The sequence below is a fragment of the Cyprinus carpio genome, chromosome B1 (assembly GCF_018340385.1).
Source record: "Cyprinus carpio isolate SPL01 chromosome B1, ASM1834038v1, whole genome shotgun sequence".
Taxonomy (NCBI): Eukaryota; Metazoa; Chordata; class Actinopteri; order Cypriniformes; family Cyprinidae; genus Cyprinus; species Cyprinus carpio.
Window position 1 is genome coordinate 2,324,179 of NC_056597.1, and position 23,276 is coordinate 2,347,454.

Here is a 23,276-nt window from a genome sequence, read left to right on the forward strand (position 1 = left end):
GAGCCAAGACACCAGCAGAAATCTTTCAGTAATTAGAAAAGCAATCCTGCCCCTTGTCAGTGGAAATTATCATTAGCTGGTTTAGTCCCAATTGATGCCCTATAAAAAGGTGTCTTATTACAAACCTGTCAGACAAGAAACATTTCATGATGGGTAAAAGCAAAGAGCTTTCTTAAGACCTTTACAACCTTATTGTTGCAAACAATACTGATGGCATTGGTTACAGAAGGATTTCTATTCTTCTGAATGTTCCTATGAGCACTATTGGGGCCATAATCCGGAAGTGGAAAGAACAATTTCACCATAAACCGGCCACAACCAGGTGCTCCTCACAAGATTTCTGACAGAGCAGAGCAGTGAAAAAAATTATCAGAAGAGTTTTCTACGAGCCAAAGACCACTTGTGGGGATCTTCAGAAAGACCTGGAATTAGCAGGTACAATTGTTTCAAAGAAAACAATAAGTAATGCATTCAACCACCATGGCCTGTATACATGCTCACCAAGCTAGACTCTATTGCTGAAGAAAAAGCATGTTGAAGCTCGTTTTAATTTTACTGCACCACATTTAGATAAGCCTGTGAAATACTGGGAGAATAAAGTCTGGTCAGATGAAACAAAAATTAAACTCTTTGGATGCCATAATACACACCATGTTTGGAGGTCAAATGGCACTGCACATCACCCCAAAAACATCATGTTGTGGCACTGGCAAAATTCATATAATTAAATGAAGGATGAATAGAAAAATGTACTGAGACATATTTGATAAAAATCTGCTGCCATCAACTAGGATGATGAAGATGAAATGAGGGTAGACATTCCAGCGAGACAATGATCCTAAACACACAGCCAAGGAAACTCTCAACTGGTTTCAGAGAAAGAAAGTAAAGCTGCTAGAATGGCTCAGCCAATCACCTGACTTGAATCCAATAGAAAATTTATGGAAAGAACTAAAGATCAGAGTTCATAGGAGAGGCCCATGGAACCTTCAAGAATATGAAGAATGTTTGTATGGAAAAATGGGCCAAAATCACACTTGAGCAATGCAAACGACTAGTTTCTCCATACAGGAGGTGTCTTATAGCAGTCATTACCAACAAAGGCTTTTGTACAAAGTAATAAATAAATTTCAGTAAGCGTGTTAAATACTTTTCCTCTGGGTCATTCCATTCCTTTTCATTCCATTGGGGAATTCGTGGCCTAATAAATAGAGAGTTTGACTCCTATCCCTAAGGTTGTGGGTTTGAGACTCGGGCCGGCAATACCACAACTGAGGTGCCCTTGAGCAAGGCACCAAACCCCCAACTGCTCCCTGGGCGCCGCAGCATAAATGGCTGCCCACTGTGTGTTCACTTTGGATGGGTTAAATGCAGAGCACGAATTCTGAGTATGGGTCACCATACTTGGCTGTATGTCACGTCACTTTTTTTATTACACAGAATTTAATTTCTGAACATATGTGTTTTGTTTTCTTTGTATGTATGGTTGACATCTGGTGAAAATTTCATGTCAACAGCACCTTTAGAAATATATTTACTGAGAAAAATGGTGATGTGTTCAATACTTATTTTTCTCGCTGTATATTAGTACCATTCAGTTAACATCTTATATTTTTCAGTTTCTGTCGATATTGGATAATTAATTGTAATGCTTATTTCCCCTATTTTTATCTTAACATTTATTTTACCTAAGTTTCTACTTTTAGATTAAGTGCGCATTAGATGACAGGAAAGTTCATCTTTAAAAACACTTAAATGTAATACTTAGCAAATCTAAGAATTTTCCTTTTTCATACCATACACACAATCTTGCTATTCCTAAATTCACTTGCATCATTTAAAATGACTGATTTTAGTTTACAGGTTTTAGTTTTATTTAGACAAAACAGTACAGAATTTTAAAGCCAGCCATTATCTAAAAAAAAAAAAAAAAAAAAAAAAAAGAGTAACTGATTTTTTATGTTCCATATGTGTCCATGTATTCTTGTGCTCAACTTACATTAATGACGAGTCCACAGAGCTGGAACTGTTCTGGAGTGATGATGTCATGGTAACAGGGCTCTTGTGCCAGTTTCATGATGGCGCTCCCCGCTGCAAGCCTCAGCCGAGACATGTCAGACTTGCTGTGTCCACAAACACACGTGTTAGGGGCCTATTAGCCATATTACAGCTTTCGTAATTTTATACAAAATCGCACTGGGGATCTTGACTCCCAGTTAGTACCTGATCTTTTTCTGCTCGGTAAGGTCTCCCTCGCTGACCAGCATGGCTGAGAGGAGTCTGAGAGTAGAGTTAGCTGATTTGGACTGATTATTCTTCATTCCCAGCAACCAGCGGACCAACAGCTTAATGGCTTGCACCTGGCAACACTCATGCACATTAATACACACACAAATCACCAAGAGATGTTGTTTTCAACCTGATTACTTGAAGTTTTACCTTAGCCAGCACTTCAGGAGAAACCTCATCGTCAGCTGTCCAGAGCCGCCCATTTTTGTTTCCCACAGACTGAGAGGTAGAGAGGGCTCATTTAACATGCAATAAAACCATTCATACATGCTCAAAGCAGAACACCACATCAATATGCTCACTCTGTCATTCATCAGAAGGTCCTTCACGATAAAATTGGCTACGATTGACTTCATGGGTGACGCAAACTGATCTGGGGCCAGCATAGAAATGTGTCCAAGAGAGACAAGCGGAGTGATGAGCTGTTCAGGCACGTCTGCATTCAGACTGCGAGACAATGGCTGGAACAAGAGACAGACAGAAAAACATGTATAAAAAAATTCTCATGCAGCAAAAAATTACCTTCTTGTCATTATTGTAATATTCACAGAATCTGACAGTCAAAAGTTAGCATTTTAAGAAAAATGCATTTATGCACTTAGACTTACCTCAAATATTTGAGCTAACTGGACCTCTTTGTTGTGAAAGATGGCATGGATGCAGTGGACTGCCTGTTTGGCCTGGTGGGGGGTGCCTCGTTTTGCCTTCTGATGTAGTACGGGAATTAGAGTCCTGTACAAAGATAACAGAACAACATTTTACTACGTCAAACGTTTGTATTTGATTTTAATAAAGCTGACGAGACTTGGTACTGGTTCTAAACAGTTGTGTGTATGCATGTGGGAGTTGTTCATACGAGCGAATCTGTGGCAGTTCTGTCTCAATCTTCTGTCCTGTGTTTCTGAAGATCTGTATTGCTGCTTCTGCCACTTTATCGTCCTCCATCTTCAGACACTGCAGCAAAGACTCGTAAGTCTCAGCTGAGTGGAACGCAGTGGGGTGAGTAAAGGACAAAACCTAAGGTAGGGACAGACAGAACAGCATACTTACATTAAAATAAAGAACATAACTGCAAATGAGTCAAATATACTTAGTATTAAGACAAATAGCCCATATCCAGCAATTTATTTTTATATTAATGTGATTGCAGTCTACATTGTATTTCAAACTCTTATTTAAAAAAATCCAGAAATCCTGTTTTCCATGATATTTAAACTTTAAACTAGTGCATTTGAAGTTAAAAACAGTACCTTGAGTAGCTCAAGTCCAGCACGAATGGCAGTATCAGGGGTTACTCCCTCATCTTCATCATCAGCAGTGCCCTCGATTGACTTATTTAACAGCTTAACCAGGGCGCTGCACACACACACACAAACACTTTATTGGTGATCCAAAAATGTTTACACAATACCTGCAGTTACACTTCACTCTCACTAGGTGTCTCACCCATAACAAGCTATTCAGAGTGTTACACAACCGTTGGGAGGTAAAAACACATGGCCCATATTGCACTTATCTCTCTCCCACTCAAGTCAGTTTTTCTTCCCCTCTCATTCATGTTCTCGCTTTACATCTGCAGGTGCACTGATAGGAGTCCATATCCAATGTTGCTGTTCAAACAAAGTGCATGCATTCTCTCTGACTGTGCTTCATCCTGCACATCATTTCCGATTTGCTTTTCTGACTTGATTTTTCGGGCTGATTGTCTGTACAGTTATTTTGCAGGTGCGCAAATTGGAATTTATTTGGGCATTGTAGTCCATGTAAAGTATGTTTACAGCAGATGTTATAATAATGACTCTTGATAGACAGCATTCGTGGAAATCTCACAACAAAAATATTATAATAAAAAATAAATAAATAAATAAAAATCACCAGTGTTTCAATAAGGTATTTCAAATAAAAATATAATGCCAATTTTTTGCTGGATGCATGTTCATTAATTACAAAAATAAATTTAAAAAAAATCTCATCTGCCATTTGACCTAATCGCCTACCTGATGGCCTCAGAGTCGATGTGCACCGGTGCGATTCTCTCCAGCAGAAATTTCACCATCTCCAGGAATGGGTTTGTGGGCTGCTTGGGGAATGTCAGCTTCCGTGTGATCTCCCTCTGAAAAAAAAAATATCACTCTTAGATGACTTGTATCAGTTTAATGTTTAATACTACCACATAATGTTGACTGTAACAGGTCTTAGTTATATGCATTATAAACATTATATATGAAAACCTATCATGTTAGCTTGGAAAGTGCAGTGTTGAATGCGATTGGTGGAGATAGTGTTGTTAAACTTACCACACACTGTTCAGCCTGTTTACATGAGCAGGTAGGGCTAATGAGTTGCTCAAGCTGAAGACGGAGTTTCTCATCTTCACCCAGAACCTGATTAAACTTCTTCATAAAATCCTGAGCTTTACCTGGATCTGGGAGATTCTCTGAGAATGAGAGAGTCGGATTACACATTCTGAAACCTAATGGTTTTACTTACCATCCATTTACAGGCATATATATGTTATGATACTTAGTTTTTTTTGTTTCTGTGAATTTACTATATATATATATATATGGTTTTACTTACCATCCATTTACAGGCTAGCGATGGTCATAAGTTTTCCAAACATGGCTGTGGTGTTTGCTTCAGACTGCAGGAAGAGAAAAACAACAGTTAAATTTTTGTTTGTCACTGTATCTGTCAATTGTACTAATGTTTTGGCATGTAAAATAAATGTCAGTTAAGATAATAAAAAACTTTGATTAGGACAACACAGTCGCATTGTCCCTCAGAACATTTTTAAAGAGCAGGTCATATGGGTTTTAGAAAAATATCTCTTTTGCAGTTTATAATGTAGCTATCCTTAAATGAAAACAATCTGCAAAGTTGTTAATCAAAAAAGTGCATTATCATTGGCAAATGACTCTAATATTAAATATATATTCTGAGAAAATTACAATGTTTTCTGACCTTAGGTGCATTTAAACCTGTTGTAGGCCACTCCAACACAATATTAGGACACTTTAAAATACCATATGACCTGCTCTTTAATAAAAATAAACAATATGCGAAGGAAATGGCTCACACCTACATGCAAAAACACTTAAAGAAATAAATGCTAGCTTCAGCAGAGATGAAGAATATCAGTAAGAACAAATTTATGTCTGTTGTCACGATACTGGAATTTCTAAGTTTGATAGTATACCTTGAAAAATACTGGTATTCAATAACATTTTTACACCACTGAGAAAAACTGACAACATTAAGGGCATTAAGTTCTAACAGTATCTAAGATTTTATGCAAGTAATATTATGCAAGGTAACAACAATAATAATAATAATAATAATAATAATATTTCTAAGAGAAATATATTATTATTATTGTAATAACTGAAAAACAACAAAAACTAAAATTAAATTTCATACTACTACATTAGTCAAACTTAATTTCTTTAATTGTTTACAAATGCTTTTCATTACAAATCTACATTAAATGCTGTAGCTATTAATCCACAAATATGTTGGAAATTATACTTATGTGATAGCATGTAACTGGCGCGCACTGTATCTCCAATAGCCGGCACGAACGCATCGGCCAAACTGAAAAACTTATCAGCCGATGTCGATATTTGAAAAATGCTAAATATCAGCCAATATTTTGGCCTTAACGATAAATAGAACGACCACTAGTCATTACACAGACCCTTTTGTGTTCCTCTGAAAAATAACGACAGCATACAGGTTGGAAACGAGATAACTGTGAGTAAATAAATACAATGTTTGGGTTAACTATGGCTTTAACAAATAAGTAGAGCATCAAGGTGAATGCCGGTTATCATAGCCTTTTTATGGTGTGTTTGTGCGTACATGTTCCAATAATAGAGACAAATATGTAAGTGAGAGTTTTATTGTACCACCATCATTAGAGTATTAGTGTTTGTGTAACTTACTGTAGGCAATTTGTGTAAGTCCAGCAGTTCTCGAACAAGCCCTCTCAGCATATTCTGACACTTCCACATTTCATTCAGTGCTCTGAAAAACAATGAGATGTTCTCTGCTTGATATAATTAAACACATCAGTGAAATAAATGCTGTTAATAGACGGTCAAAACGGTCAGATGAGAACCAGAGACTCTCTTTTGGAAATCTGATAAGCTTTTAAAACAGTCGATTAAGACTCACTTGACTGCGTTAGTGTCCAGGCAGGCATAAAGGTAGTACATGCACTTCATCTTCTCCTCAGTCTCCAGGCTGTGAGGAACCATGTACTGTGCAAAGATCTTCTCCACCAGCAACCTATTACACAATTACACTTTAAGAACCTGATGCTTTGATATTAGGCATGCTTCATTGTTTAATGCCAATAAACTAGTCAATAAAGCAGATGAAATTATTTGTGTGTACATGTGTGTGTGGCTCCTACTTGTCATCTATGCTGTTCTGGTAGTAGATGTGTAAGAGCTTGTCTTTGATCCAGCTGATTTTCAATGCAGACTCCTTCCCAGCCTCATGGTGCAGACAGTACTTCTTATACAGCTGAGCCAACCCCATCATTGCTTCTTTACGGACACGCCACTGAAACCAAACATCATAATTAAATTTAATCTAAAACAACAGAAGTGTTGTGTGATTTTCTCAGCTCCCTTTTCATTTACATTCTAAGTAGATTTGAATCATGGCTCCAAGATATATCAAAATAAAATCAATAAATATTGCAATATGAATATCAAATTACAATGGAATGTATTGTATTTTCTAGAATGTAAGTCATGTTTTTAACATGTTGTGCCAATTTCCAAAGTGTTTGTATAATACATTTACTGTCAAACATGCAACACATGGGCAAAGCGCACATAAAATATGCACATACACAGCATATAAGACAAAGACAATGTTACACTGCTCAGCAGGTCAGTGTGACCACCGTACCACCATGGTGTTATTTCAAACAAGTACTTGTGAAGTATGCTGTTATGTATGACAATAAGTGGATACTAGGACACGAGCAAAGTGCAGAGCTTACAAAACAAATATAATTGTTTTGAAACCAAATGCTAGGCTACATTGCAAATATAGAAACTAGCACTGTCAAACAATGAATCAGGATTAATCGCATCCAAAATAAAAGATTGTTTACATAACATATGTGCCGTGTTTCCACCGAAATTACCCGGAACAATTGTACCAGGAACCAAGTCCCACCCCCAAAATTCCAGACCTTTGAAAAAGTACTACCTTGCGAGCAGGAACTACCCGGAACTTTATTTAGATCCTGGTTCCTGCGGTGGAAACACACCAAGTACCAGCCCAAAGTCCCTAGTTCCTGGGTAAAGTTCCAGCGGTGGAAATGCGGCTATGGTTGTGCACTGTCAAAGACTATAGAATACCCAAGACGTGTCACTTGTATAGTTTTGAATGGGGAAAAATGCAACACTCAATATGACCGCTCAATTGCAGGAAGCCAATCGCTAATCGGTAAAGTCAGCGCGTCACTGCAGCTGCAGTTAGAAGTGTGTGGTGTTTTTACAGAGATTTTACGGGGAAATTGTGTGTGCCGTGTTTCCACCGAATTTTTACATTTAGCAGACGCTTTTATCCAAAGCGACTTACAAATGAGGACAATGGAAGCAATCAAAATCAACAAAAGAGCAATGATAAACAAGTGTTATAACAAGTCTCAGTTAGCTTAATGCAGTACACATAGCAAGGGCTTTTAAATAATATAATAAATAAAAAGAAAACAGATAGAATAGAAAAAGAATAGAGCAAGCTAGCGTTAGAGGTGTTTTTTGCTTATGTTAATTCTATAATAAATGAAAAGAAAAAAGATAGGATACAAAAAGATTAGACTTTTTTTTAAGAAAACAAGCAGCAAATGAATAGAGTGCAAGTCTAAAAGAGACAAGTGTTTTTTAAGAATAGAATTAGAATAGAGAGTGCTAGAGTTAGAGGGTCAAATAAAGATGGAAGAGATGATGTGTTTTTTAGCCGATTCTTGAAGATGGCCAAGGACTCAGCTGTTCGGATTGAGTTGGGCAGGTCATTAACCTGCAGCAAGTCACTGTTAACAAGTGAGTCATTGCGATTGAACTGAATCATTTAAACGGTTGATTCATTCAGAAACGAAACGCTGTCATGTTGCTCAGAGACGAAAAACAGTGCTGTGACTTTGTGTGGAGTTATTTTTGTTGTCGAAATAGAGCAAAAACAAGCAATATGGTGTCTAAAACTTAAGTCTCTTAATTCACGTTTTGTTTATTGAACTGTATATTAATTATCACATAATTTTAATATCACATTTGAAATCATGTTGATTTTTGAGACACGACATTTTATATATATATATATATATATATATATATATATATATATATATATATATATATATATATATATATATTTAGCGTTTCTCAGATATTATATAGTCTATTACAAAATATTATATATATATTTATTTTGTGTTGGCATATGTTTAATTTTTTTATGGTTTTTTTTGTAACTTTATATACATTTAATAAACTGAATTATACAGTGAAAGAACACACTGTAAATGCACTAGTCTAACCTACTACACTTCATCACGCACTGTTTCTCTGGCATTTTCAAAGCCACGCAACATAAAATACTGTGGCTTGGCTGGCACGACACACAGTCCAATGGTCCAACGAAATCCAGCTCCAAACGTCCCCCACTGCAACGCCACCCCCTCCACGGCCCCCACACTACCCACTTGAGCCAATGCAGACGAACGAAGCCATCCCAGGACGAGACCGCCCCTGCAAAGCAAAACGCGACCGGCCACAGCGAGATCGCGCCACGACCGGTCAGCGAAATGCGGCCGCCATCCGACCGGCCCGAGCAGACGGTGGGCGGAGTCCACGCACCCGTGGACCGTCAGCACGTCCCGACGCAAGAAATGCCCCACAACTCGCAAATGCACAGGACGCGACTCACAAACGCATGCAGCCATCCACAGATGCACAGGACGCGACCCACAAACAAATGCCAGACAAAGCTGTGGCCGCGACACAAATACATATCTGTGAACATGCTTTTTATTTGCAAATCCAATCTTAACCATCTGTGAATCCAATTCCTATTTGCGAAACTCCAAGATCCACCCGTGGATCCCACTAGATTTATCCGTCAACACGTTCAACACTTTCAAATCTCTCTACATTTATCTGTGGATCACAATCTACCCATTTGGAATTAAGCAACAATTCTATCTCCGTAGCAGAGCATGACGTCACGATGGCGTCAGACGTAAACAATCACAATAAGCGAGAACCTTTTATTCGTTTCAAACATGTTTATGTAAAGACTTATTTATGCATAAACATACTAGATTACCTAAACGACTAAAAATATTTACGAAAATCCATGCCTATTTTAGTGACATTTGGGTAAGAGCGAAAAACTGATAAAACGGCTGTTAAATACCGCAAATAACGTATATCTATGATATCTAAAGCGCTCCCAAAAACTCACTTCTTAAAGAGACTTTGGTGCTGTGTAGATTATGTATATATAAATACACACACATGCATGTACATATTTAAGAAAAATGTTTTTATATGAAATATATTTATATATAATATAAATTATATTAATATAAATAAATGTAAATATTTTATAAATGTATACTGTATGTGTGTATATTTATATATACATAATAAATATACACAGTACACACATATCAATTACGTAAACAAAAACGTTTATTTTGGATGCAATTAATTGTTTGTCAGCACTAATAGAAACATTTGGATTTTTGCCGAATGAGAGAGCTACATGAGTGTTTCTACATCAAGCTGCTCAGAGCCTTAAACACTGTATCATTGAGCTGAGTGTAAATGAGTGCCATGCCTCACTCTGAAACCTGCAGCACATATTTGCTGGCAAAACAGCAAATTAAAAGTTTGATGGTTTAACGTTCCAAAAGAAATTAGATTAAAATAGTAGCACTGTACATTTACAGTTGTTCTATAAATGCATTTTTATTAAATATTACTTTTTTATTTTACAGTTCAATAATCCCTTTTGCTTAATATTTTTTATTTCATAATTACAAAAAAAATAAATATTTTATTGCGGTACTGAATGTGTGAAAAATAGTGGGAATGTAGGCTAAGATTTTTTTCTGTTCACTTTGTTACTGAAAGAGGTTTGAGTTGGTTCTTGTTAAGAGCCAAGTCTGAACACCCAAATTGTTCAGCAATGAAGAATGGTGCGCACACAAAAATAAACTGAAAAATTACTTTTTAACCCTAAAGTAAATTATTTATGCTCCATGCAGATCCACCACTAATAAAATCACCCTAATCTTTCTAGAATGGTTCGTTCTTTCTTTAAAGACAATACAGTACTTTTTTTATATTGCAATGTATATCACAGAAAAAGAAAAACATGCCATTGAACTCAGATGACTTTAGGGTAACCTTTGCATCTTTCTTACCCTCTTGTCTAACATCCTCTCTCTGACGAATCCCAACAGTTGATCATTCACCAGGTTCAGGTCTTTCTTCCCTGCGTTGATGATGGTCACAATGACATCATGCCTGATTGCCTCCTCTGGGTCATGTGATCTCACCTTCAGAAATTCTGAAGTGACAGACAGTTACACAAGATGTTTACAAGTCAAGCAATGCTTAAAATGGAAAAAAATAAAAAATCAGTAGACATCACATTAATCCTGAACACACCAGTAAGATCCATGGCAAGGTCTGGGTGGTTCATCAGGCAGTGGCTAGCAAACTTTACACACTCCAGTCTCACAGGAACATGGATGTCATTGAATCTTTGGAAGGAAATAAAATGAAAATCAGATTTCAATAAACCTCAAATGATACATATTCAAAATCTGTCTTTCTGGACAGTTTTTCAATGGTAGGAATCTCTCACCTTCCCAGAAAGCACTGCCAGAGTGGGCGATTCTGAGTGGCCAGTTCAGAGTCTTTTGCTCCAAAAAGTTTAGCCAACAGTTTCACTACAGCCAACCTCTCCTCTCCATCATTACTCTAAACAGACAAAAAAAAAAAGATGTCTTGCAATAAAAGTGCTTGTATGCAAGCTAAAGTGCAAGTAAGTGTATGTGCATTAAGTCACCTTCAATTTGAACTCAAGTTGTGGCATCACAGAGACAAGGAGCAGAGGGTCGATTGCAAAGAGCTCCTGAATGAGGTCAAATACATGCTCAGACAGATCACTCACAGAGGACTTTCCCATCACCAACACCTGATTAAAGAACTACAGAGAAGGAGAAGAAAGAGATTAGAGAAGAAAGTCAATACAACATCTGTCATATCATTTTGTCTTCTTAAAAAGAACTGAACTCATTAAATAATTGAAATGTACTAAATTCTGTAAGGACAAATGGATGTTTTTCTGACTCACTGAGGCAATACAGGTTTCGATGGTCTGAACCGTTCTCTTCAGAAGAGTTTTGGCCAGGTCATATGCCTGCTTATTTAAGTTCTAAAGCACAGAAAGAGGTACAACCACACACTGGTTAGCCACCTGAGACTGGGCTGGGAAATGAGACTGGGAAGTAATAAGATGTTTGCCTACTTTGTGAGCAGGGATGAGGTTGATGAGGATTGTGTCCAGCAGCTCCTGCGTCACTCCATCTCCCTCCATGATGATGGAACTCATCAGGTCCAACATGTGCATCTGCACCTTCTGATTATGGCTGTTACTGGAAGAGGGAAAAGTCCTGATCAATAAGAGTACAGTTGCATAACAGAAGAGATGATTAAACTAACTTGAAATTAAACTCACTTGATGACAGAAAAGAGAGTTTTGAAAAGCTGGATGAAGATCTCATTACAGTCCTCCAATTCAAAACAGATGTTGTAGGACTTCACCCATGCCAGGTTCTGTGCAAATTAAAGTTCAACATATTAGCTATGATGATTAAACTACATGCTTAATCTTAAATGAAAAACAAACTGGTAAATATTGCTGCTATGTGGCTTATAACCCCACAAGCCTGAAAGTACATTTAAAACATGCACATATAAACAACCAGTTATTTGTGAAAACACCGCAAAGAAAAGCTCACCTCTAGCAAGTAAAAATATCTGTTGAACTGAGGGCTCTTGGTATCCTCTAATCCCTTCAACTGCCGCGTAATGAAGAGAAAAATTTCCTAGATAGAGGATAAAAAGTAAATTTATTACTTTTTTTAAAAACTGTAAAGCTAATCTCAATTCTGTGTTGTTTCATAATGGGTGATGGGATTGTGTGTAGGATGGGGAAAAAAGACAGCTTGACATGAGGTGCAAGTGTGAGATCAGTTTTTAATCATATATTTAGTGTGAGCCATAAGCAAGAGGTAAGTTTATCAAAAAAGTCACGTGTGTGAAATTTTATGTTTTGAGCAGGACATGTCATACCTTGAGCTTGTCATGCGAGGTGTATGGGGCCTCTGGAGCATAAATCCTGAAGATGTCAGCAAGACAGCAGGCCACAAGTAACCGTACATCCTTGTTGGGGTTTCGCAGGAAAAACTCAGAGGCCAAGTGAAGAGCCAAAGCCAAGTACTGCTGCTTTTCCTCCTCTGAGTCTTGATCCATGTCCATATATGTCTTGACCACCAACTATAAGACAGAAAGGCGTCATTTAATGCACTGAGTAAAATATCTCAAAATATTTAATTAATTATTCTGTAAAAGGCAAATCTCTCTAAACTTTAAGACATAACTACTAACAAATCCCAGCAGCAACTGGATTTTTTTTTTTTAGGTTAATAGTTACAGTACTACATTAACAACCAATAAATCTGCATCAGAGCAGTAAAGGGAATGCATTTATCTACCTTATTTTTAAAGGTAAGAACATTATATTATTATAGTTTTCGTTAACAAAATGAGTTAAGCGCTCAAACACTTTTACTGCATTTTGCAGACATATGAATTGCTACCAAATCATCACACACCGTTGCAGTGGCAGATGACTATTCTTAGACATGACTGAGAGAACAAGACAATCAAAATGACAGTCCTGTGGCAGGCAGCAGTAAAACACCACTCTTTCTTTTTATGGATGATAATAAAATAAATATCAAACCCGATAGAATGAAAATAAATTTCGATCGAATGAAGGAAGTTTTTTTCGGAGGCAGTGTGTAAACGTGACTGACAACGTGAGGTCGTAATTATTTTTCTACGTGCAAAAATTTCTGACTCAGTGTGCAATGGCCTTAACTTTTACTGAATCAAAACCAAACTGCAACTTGGCAAAATAACAAAAACATTATTTTTTTCTTATCAGTGCCAAAAAACGTGTTTGTTTTGTAACAGCTGAACAGTCCATAGACACACAGATCTTGAATTCAGCGCAACACAAATAAAGTTTATTAAACATTGACTTTGGAAATCAATGCATCTTGCATGCAGGTCACATGTGCCAACACTGGACGCTGAGGACTTTATTTAGATTTATTTATTTTTTTTTTATAATTATTGTCTCCCTTGGTTTTAACGCCACAGAGCCATGTGAATTTCTGCACATACAAACCTGTAACATGGCAACAAATTAATGTAATTACTTTAAGAAATCAAATTACTTTATTACTTTGAAATAGTTATTAGAAAATCCTCAAAAATGATTGGCTGATGGGTGTATGAAGAATGCCGATATATAGTATATCATGCTTCACTGTTTGTATCACACTGCTCATCTGTGTTCACAATATTCCAGATTATGTATGTGGTGCTGAGTGGAAGTGGAATCGGAGGTGGAGCTGTGATTTATCCAGCAGCAAGAAACATAGTTTTTGAAAGTCAGAGTGTTTCCTTTCTCACTCCAAGATTGCTCAAAATGTCTTGTGAGGAGCAGAGCTGGAATGAAGTGATTACAGAAACCTTTGATCAAAAAATGTGTTGTTCAGGTCCACTACAATAAAAGTCTTGCAAATAGAAAAAAGAAAATGTGAAATGCTTGGCCAGAAAACACAATGGTAATTTCAAGTCCATTACTAAAATAAAGACCAATGTTTTGGAGAAATTTGGAATAATTACTGATCGACAAAAATAACATTGTTTTTTTTGTTGATTGTTGGTTATGTATTGAATTCTTTGTAATATTTGTAATGATATGGATGAAAAGTGACAGATCTTTTCTTCCTTATTTTGACACAAACTGTCGTTGATTGGATTTAACTCTTCCAAAAAGCAATGGTCATACTTTGCTACAGGTAAATAATTAGACTAATCTGCATGAAGAGTGCCATGTTTAACTGAGATGACCATTGAGTCTTTGCATGCATGCACTCTTTTCTGTAGATCTCATCTTTCACAGGCACTTAACACTTATAGTTCTAGGACCCAGGAGAAATTATGTTCTCTAGTTTCTACCTCTCTCTGGCGCCTGTGTGTGTGAGCGAGAGAGAGCTGAGTATGTTTAGTAAAGCGGGGGGAAGGGCAACCTGTGCACTGAGCTCAAGGAAAGCAGCTGAGCTTCAGACTCAGTCAAAACAGCACACTGGCAAAAGCAGGAAGGCCAGCAGTCAGTCCATTTTCCTCCAAAGAACTCTGATACCCTCCCTGTTTTAATAAGTGAATACTACACAAAGCTAGAGTGAAAGAATCTCTGGAAACGTGTATAAATTGATTGCTGCAAAGAGCCCACAGTTGTTTAATTAATCAAGGACTTATGAGAGAAAAAACAACATGTGGAACTATATTTCAATCTGATTGCCCATTTATTTCCACCACCACTGGATTTTTTGGGGGACGGGCTGACCTAATTCACGTTTAGTTCACAAGAAGGACAGCCTCATCTATGAGATCACAATGTTATTTTCCACAAAAAGTGAACAACATTTTAGCTGAAAGGGTATATTTATCAGCCTGATTTGTTGAAATCATATCCGTCTATTCAGCACTGCCAAAACGGTTGTGTGAAACAATACAAAACAAATTAAGAAACAAGATATGACACACAAGTTGAAATGTAGGACTGCAAAGCATTTTAGAGACAGTCTACAACAGTGCTTCTCAAAGTCCGGACCCGGAGGGATTTCAATCCAGATACGCCTCCATTTTAGTATTTCAAGAGCTCTAATTATATTATCTTCTATGACAAACGCATGTTAAAGTGATCATATGATGTTGCTAAAAAGAACATTATTTGGTGTATTTGGTGAAATTAAATGTGTTTATATGGTTAAAGGTTTTTTTTTTTTTTTTTTTTTATCATCACGTCAATTATGGCCATTTGACTTGCAGCATTGTCCAGTAGGGCTGTAGCTATCGATTATTTTTGTAATCAAGTATTCTAACGATTATTCCATTGATTAATCGAGTAATATCAGATAAGAAGTATTTTTTTCTCTATTAAAGAGCAATACTAGATATATACAAGAGAAAATAAGATAGGTCTCTTAAAATAAACAACTAATTTGTTTCCTTTTTAGAAAAATATTTTACTGCTGAAATTGCATACATTACCATTAAATTGCCAAATTACATTCAAACTGCAAATACAAATAAATCTATAATAATAAAAAAAAACTAATAAAAAACTAAAAGATCATTTTAAAACACTCATTTTGATTTAAGTTGATTAGATGTATTCATGTTTTTAAAATCGCGAGGATTTTGTATGCACTCAGAGACAGAAGAGAACACGGACAGAAGTCATCTTAAGGTGCGCGCCTAAACGGTCAAATACACGCAAATGTGTCAAGTGCGGTGCTTAGTGATTATTCATGTAAACCCTCGTCGGTTATGTAGTAAATGAACGTACACAATTGAGAATGAAAATACGTGTGTAACAGTAAATTGTATCTGTGCGGCCCTTAAAGTGACAGCGGGCTATATTTCTGCTGTGACTGTGTGCTTAACATCACCATGAAATCAAAATTTAAAATTCTTCTTTTTTTTAATGGAATACTGTAGTGTTTATTATAAATAATTTCTCTATGCACTTTATTATTTTTTTAAAAATGCATGTGCCCTTGTAATCTTTAATCAAAAACATTAACCTCCCCTCCCCCTCAAAATGACTCCTCTTCCGGTCACCAGCTATGGCGCAAGGGCGGAGCTAGTGACGAGGGGTAAACACCTGGGATAAACAACAGAGGGAAAAACTGAAGCTGATGCTTCACTTTATAGAAATCAATGCATTGACCAGTGCTGACACAAGCCATGGGGAGTACACTACCCTTAAAAATAGAAAGAATATTACTAGGGGTGCACCGATCATGATCGGCCGATCGTTAATGCGCATCTCGTCAGTAAAGCCGGTTATCTAATCAGCGATAAATTCCATCAGGTGCGTGATTTCACATAGAGCAGCTGTTACTACAAAGAGCCGTTGTTAACTGACAAGCTGCGCAAATAAACGCTGATAATGAATGTGCAGATGATGTCAGGAAACAGTGGTTGCAATTTATTTTTTAACTCTGTTCCTGAGTTAAAAAATAACATTATAGCATTATAGCCCCAATTTGCTATTGTGTGCTGCACATTTTACTGAGGACAGCTTCCACAACATGAGGGAGTACAGTGCTGGTTTCGCCCAAAATCAGCATTTTGATGATGAAGCTATTAGAATTAGGGCTGGGCGATATATCGCATGTGATTGTCACATGCATTTCGTCAGTAAAGCCGGTTCCCTGATTACCGCTAAATCGCCATCACCTGCTTTCAAATGGAGCAGCATTTAATAGACAGCCGTAGTTCACTGACAAGCTACGCAATATCGCATTCATCAGTTTCACTCTCCATCAAGCCAAGTGATCTGTGCTGTTTTTCAGTTAATTTCAATGGATGTGCAGCGCACCTGTATTTGATGTACCGTAAACTCTAGTGTATGACAAGCTGAGATGTTTTCAGTTTGTGTGAAAGACATGCTGTGAGTTTGTGTGAGAGAGAAGCACAGAGAGAGAGAGAGAGAGAAAATTAACACGCTACATGTAAACGATATTCTTTGTATTTTCCTGTCAAAATAATGGCATTCTTTTGGAATTCTTCAGCTTTTAAGAACTGTCGGGTTTTCTGGCAGTGGGCGGAGCTAATGCACAAACAGCAATCTCATTGGCTGGTGCTCACCTATTATCATCCCTGTTTTGATTTCAGCAAATCAGTTCTAGTGAACACACAAAACCTGATTAATATTCATGAATCCAGCAGCTCATTAATTCTAAGTAATCCTTATTATTCCTCAGTGCGTTTTATAATTCTTATTAGTAGAATTCGTATCATTTAGGGATGCACCATAAATATCTACACGATATTTAATGTGCATCTCGTCAGTAAAGCCGGATCTGTAATCAGCGGTAAATCTCTACACGTGCGTGCTTTCACGTGGAGCAGCATTTACTACACAGAGCCATTGTTCACTGACAAGTACCAGCTTTACTGAAGAGATGCGCATTAAATATCGTGCTATATTCATCGTGCATCCCTAGTATCATTATTATCTTATCTTTTTTTTTTTTTACAGAAACACTGCATGACCAAAAAAAGCACTACCACCAGCCCAGTTAAAATATTCAGTTAAAATGACTAATATGCATTCAAACACGGTTATCAAATTTATTTCTAATTACTAAAGTCCTATTATTAAATAATACTTGATTATTATAATGCTTGACTGACTGATATTAAGAGTGTACTTTCAGATATTTAAAAACCATTTTACAAACATTTATTTTATATATAGATATATATCAGTCTGGCGCGTAAACTAAAAAATTTACTAGCCAATGGCGATTCAATTGCCAAGGAGTCTGTAGAGGGTTGTTTGACATTCAAAATTTCCAATTTGACAAAGGCACTATTCCACGCAGGATTTTCAGAAAGCCTGAAACTGAAAGATGATGCTGTTCTGACTATACTGGATCCGATGTTGAACCACACAAGTGTGAGTAACTATTTTCATTACGTGGAGGTTACTATTACTATGTTATTACATATTGTTTGATACACAACCAGTCAAAAGTTCTGAACAGTAAGATTTTTTATGTTTTTTCAAGAATTCTTTTCTGCTCATCAAGCCTGCATTTATTTGATAAGAATAAAATACAGAAAAAGCAGTAATATTGTGAAATATTTTTACTATTTTAAAAAACTGCTTCCTATTTAAATATATTAAAATGTAATTTATTCTTAAGCTGAATTGTTAGTGAAGTCTTCAGTGTCATGTGACTTTTACATGTATTATGTTGAAAACAGCAGAGCAGAATAAAATTATACATTTCTAAAATAAAAGCAAAATAAAAGTACACATTTCTATAACCCCCCCAAAAAAACTCCCAGCTTTTGAATAGTATAATGCATAATAACAAATAATTTCAGACAAATGCTGATCTTTGGCTCTTTCTTTTCATCGAAGAATCCTTAAATAAATAATGAATAATTAATTTATATAATAATTATGATATATATAAATAATACATATATATATATATATATATATATATATATATATATATATATATAAATATATATATATAATAAAAATAATAAAAATGTTTCTTGAACAGCAAATCAGCATATTAGAATGACTTCTGAAGGATCACGTGACACTGAAGACTGGAGTAATGATGCTTAAATTTAGCTTTGATCACAGGAATAAATACGATTTTAAAATAGGCCTATATTCAAACAGAACTCAGTTATTTTAAACAGTAAAAAAAAACATTAAAAATCTTACTGTTCAAAAACTTCTGACTGGTAGTGTATGTACTGAGAATTATGGATAAACCGAAATAAAAATTCTTGGCTGAAGCCAAACAAAATGAAACACTGGCCCGAAGACAGAATACCGAACACGGTTTTTACTATGTTTTTTTTTTTTTTTTTTTTTTTTGATTTATAAATGATTATCATTACAATCTTGGGAAGATGTTTGTCGCACGTATCACATTGCCACATGCCTTGCAGAAATTCACAAAAATGTTAACTGACGAGTGACGGTGTTTCAACGTAGATAATCTATAGTGCTTAATTCAGCGCTTTGGACTTTGAACCCTGGCCAACAAGCAAATAGTGCTGTGAGCTTGTACAGCGCTGTTTGAATACATGCAATTCATGTGTGCAGTAGAAAACACAACATTCTGCAGTTCATTTAATTTTTTAAGGCCATTTCGTGATTTCAATCATTATACAATTACCAGCAACAACCACCCCTTCATCTTCTCATTAAAGACATGCGATGCAGTACTAAACAGACTCACGCTCTCGGTGCTTGTAATGATTTTTTTGTCTTTCTCTGACAGTTTTGAATGCTTCCACACTGCTGACATGTTTATTTATTCCCCAAAATTATTTCAAAACAAATAAACAGTAAGAAAAATTCAGTAAACTAAGTTTTGTTGTTCTGAAAACTTTTCTAAACAATACTACCATAATACTACCCTTTCTGTGCCACTGACTTCCATAAATACATAGGCTATGCAAACAAACAGAAAGAACACAAACATCAATTATGCACTGAAAATGACAAAGAAATTAGTTGTTTACTGACCCAAATCAAAACTGCATACCTCAAAGTCTTGATATTCACTAGATACAGCTTTTTTCACAGAAATTAAGTCTCCAAGCTGCAGGTCTGATCACATCAAGCTAATAAAATTTAGTCAGCTTCAGGATATCAAAGATGTAGATCAGTTTCTTTTTTTCCTCATCAAAACAGATTTGGAGAAATTTAGCATTATCACTTGCTCACCAATGGGCCATCTGCAGTGAATGGGTGTTGTCAAAATGAGAGTTCAAACAACAGATAAAAACATCACAATATTTCCACAACTCAGCTCTGGTCTATCAATTAACATCTTGTGACGTGAAAAGCTGCATGTTTGTAATTAATTATTCATTAAGACTTTTTAACTTTAAATCATCACTTCTGGCCATAATAGTCCATAATTCATAATAATGATTCCTCCAGTGAAAAGTGCATCCCCTGTTGTCCTCTCACATCAAAATCCAGTTTCATGTTTGTTTAGAACTTTATTTTTGCTTGTAGATTGCGTTTGATCAGTGTGTATTTCTCTCCTGCTTCAGACAAGATCATTTATTTTCACTGGAGAAGGCAATATTATAAATGGGGGACTTAGCCGTAAGCAACACTTTGAAGTAAAACGTCTTAAAGATTGGATAGTTTAATACAAACACACAGCTTTTAGCCTCACAAGATGTTCATGATGGACTGGAATTGTGTTGTGAATTATTGTGATGCTCTCCTTCAAACAGCACCCATTCACTGCAGAGGATCCACTTCTAAGCAAGTGATGTAATGGTAAATTTCTTCAATTGTATTCTGAAAAAGAACCACTCATCATCTTAGATGGCCCAAGGCTGAGCAATAGCAATATGACAGCTGCATTTTGCAAATATTATTAGTGCACTATTACTGGTCCATGTACATTCACCAAACGCCCATTTAGGAGCCAAAACTGGATTTAACTACAACTAAACTACGTTCACAAATGCCATTTAACCTGTTACAGGAAATCTGGTGACTGCTTGTGATCAAGTACAGAACAGACAGGACACAACATCATGGCCATCCAGTCTAACCAATTCATCATCTTAAGAAAGGGACATTAAAACATTATATAAATAATACTATTATAGATTAATAGTTGAAGCATGCACTAGTGTTTTCCAGTAAAGTATCTAATTGGCAACTTCTATTAATTAAACCTGCTATAAAGCTAGATATATTAATTCCAGTGATGTGATTGCATTTGGTACTCTTACCTTGAGTCGTTTGACGACTTCATCGTTGCTGATTTTATCAGTGATCTCTTTGACACCCAGTGGGTAGATGATCTTCCCGTCCCCCGCCGGTCTTTGCTGCTGAGGCTGCTGCGGGAACTCCATCATCCTTCTCCAGACAGACAGACGGTCCTCTACTGGCCTCTATAGGCAACAACACTAAAGTTCAGCACACAAACCCACCACGCCACTACAAAAACACTAAAAAACACCTTATGCACTTCTGTTTCATGCTCTCTGGGCGTGTAGGTAACATCTCTATAACCGTGCAATGACACGAAAACCCTACAGACGACAGTTTGCGGCAAAATCCCAAAAAAGCACGAAGCTACTGAGGCTAATAGCAGTAACGTTACTAGCCAGATTGCTAACGAACGCTGCCGCGCTTTTACTAAAACATAGTATCTAACGTATGCATTTAAAGCTCTCCTGACAAGGGTCTCCTCGTATTATGCACGTTCAGACAGAACTATACTACTTGGATAATAAAACATCGTTTAAAAGCACCTCGCAGAGTAAAATAGCTCCTTGAGCTGCTATTGGCCTAGCCGTCAGCTCCAGGCCTCAAACTATTCAACAAACACACAGCCAACACTCACATTTACCTATTAAAATCACAACCCGCCGCTTCCCGTGACCCCAAAAACATTTATTCCATACCGCTCACTCGACACTACTCCTCTACGGCCGTTATCTTAACTTTAGGCGGTAAGAAATCTGAATTGTTTACTTGTTTTCTCTGTACAAGTTCACTCAGCGAGGCAAAAAGCGACCACCAACTTGATCATCCCACACAAACTGTTTCAATTAAACTCCCTCGAGCGACCCCAGTTGCCTTACAACCGCCTACAGACAATTCCCCGGTTATTACCTCACAGACAATTCGTTGGTTTAATTCATGAGTCGGGTTCGGGTGTTTTTTTTTTTAGTTTAGGGCACAAAGCTCCGTCTCTTTCATACAGGCTTGTGTGAACGTCCTCGCGTGGAAAGTGGAGGCGCAGCGACCCCATTGGCTGAAAGATGGTATTGCAACGCGCCGAAGGAGGGAGAAACATTACCATACAGGTTAGAAAAGAGACGCATACATTGTGAAAGAACGGCGCTGAACTTGGTTTACCGTAAATCTCAGAGAAGACGCGCCTCTATATTAGCTTCTACAACCGCATCTGCATGTGTTAATAATGTAGGCATTTGCATAACATACGTTTTTTTAAGTACCCCGCCCCTACCCCCACCCCCACAAAAAACTAATACATAAGAAATATATATATACATTTGTGAAAATAATAGTGTTATAATTAGTGCTGTCAAACGATTAATCGTGACTAATTGCATCCAAAATAAAAGTTTTTGTTTGCATAATATATGTGTGTGTTCTATGAACATATTTACATGTATTTACATGTCTATATTTATATTTATATAATTTATATTACAATATACACAGCACACATACATATATTATGTATAAAAATAAAAATAAAAAAAAAACCTTATTTTGGATGTGATGCGATTAATCACAATTAATTGTTTGACAGCACTAGTTATAATGTAATATTTCAGAGTGAATAGAATTTCAGAGTGATTTTAAATGTTTTACTGTCTCTTGCTCACCAAGGCTGGTGATATTTCAGGGTGAATAGGGTTTGAGAGTTTTTTTTACGTTTTCCGGGTTGAACGACACGTTTCCTGGAAACGGTGTGCAACGGTGTGCAACGGGTTTGAGATGCGTTTTCTCTTGTTTGGTGGGTGTGTCAGAAATGTCGGCCCAATCAGCGGCAGCATGTATGCTGTATAATGTATATAGGTATTGAAGTGTTAAATAGAGAACTATGTAATTGTAATTAAAATAAATTTAAATTCAGCAGTATATTGTTTGCACGTTTATTTACATGAAAGGCAAAATAACTAAAATAATAAGAGCGTATTTATAGATCTGGAATTTCTTTAAGTCTGTCTAAATATCATTTAGTAATTGCAATGTCTTCTGGTTCATATCCTTTCCTTAGGAAGGTGTGCTCGACAGTGATTAATATAACAAAAATACTATACATATTTATATATTTTACTATTGTATTTTAGAGTGACACTTTCATAAACTTTTCTATACTCCTCTGATTATATAATGGTAAATATTACAATAACATAGCAAAATAACAGTGATCAGCAATAACGATAAGTCTAATACTCACAATAAAAATGGTCATATAGATCATAACACAGTCTTGCATGTAAGAAGTGGATTTTTCTTCACCTGAAATG

The 23,276-nt window shown here is 36.4% G+C and overlaps 1 protein-coding gene across 5 annotated transcripts in view; it reads right to left on the reverse strand.

The window, feature by feature from the left end:
• Positions 1 to 22,042, reverse strand: part of LOC109093216 (sister chromatid cohesion protein PDS5 homolog A) — a 29,985-nt gene extending 7,943 nt beyond the window's left edge. For 2 of the 5 annotated variants that reach the window (XM_042716209.1, XM_042716205.1), the window contains exons 1-24: positions 21,886 to 22,042; positions 20,997 to 21,158; positions 12,681 to 12,884; positions 12,347 to 12,433; positions 12,064 to 12,161; positions 11,854 to 11,980; positions 11,680 to 11,760; positions 11,392 to 11,532; positions 11,188 to 11,303; positions 10,989 to 11,083; positions 10,742 to 10,887; positions 6,707 to 6,858; positions 6,466 to 6,579; positions 6,234 to 6,315; positions 4,885 to 4,933; positions 4,587 to 4,726; positions 4,287 to 4,402; positions 3,540 to 3,645; positions 3,146 to 3,306; positions 2,898 to 3,021; positions 2,592 to 2,750; positions 2,440 to 2,508; positions 2,224 to 2,360; positions 2,000 to 2,123 (exon numbers count right to left, since the gene is read on the reverse strand). In XM_042716209.1, the coding sequence (XP_042572143.1) occupies positions 2,000 to 2,123; positions 2,224 to 2,360; positions 2,440 to 2,508; positions 2,592 to 2,750; positions 2,898 to 3,021; positions 3,146 to 3,306; positions 3,540 to 3,645; positions 4,287 to 4,402; positions 4,587 to 4,726; positions 4,885 to 4,933; positions 6,234 to 6,315; positions 6,466 to 6,579; positions 6,707 to 6,858; positions 10,742 to 10,887; positions 10,989 to 11,083; positions 11,188 to 11,303; positions 11,392 to 11,532; positions 11,680 to 11,760; positions 11,854 to 11,980; positions 12,064 to 12,161; positions 12,347 to 12,433; positions 12,681 to 12,884; positions 20,997 to 21,122 (2,754 nt within the window). In that variant the 5' untranslated portion in view covers positions 21,123 to 21,158; positions 21,886 to 22,042. The other 3 variants (XM_042716207.1, XM_042716206.1, XM_042716208.1) reach the window with 3 other exon arrangements.
• Positions 22,043 to 23,276: the final 1,234 nt, after the last annotated feature.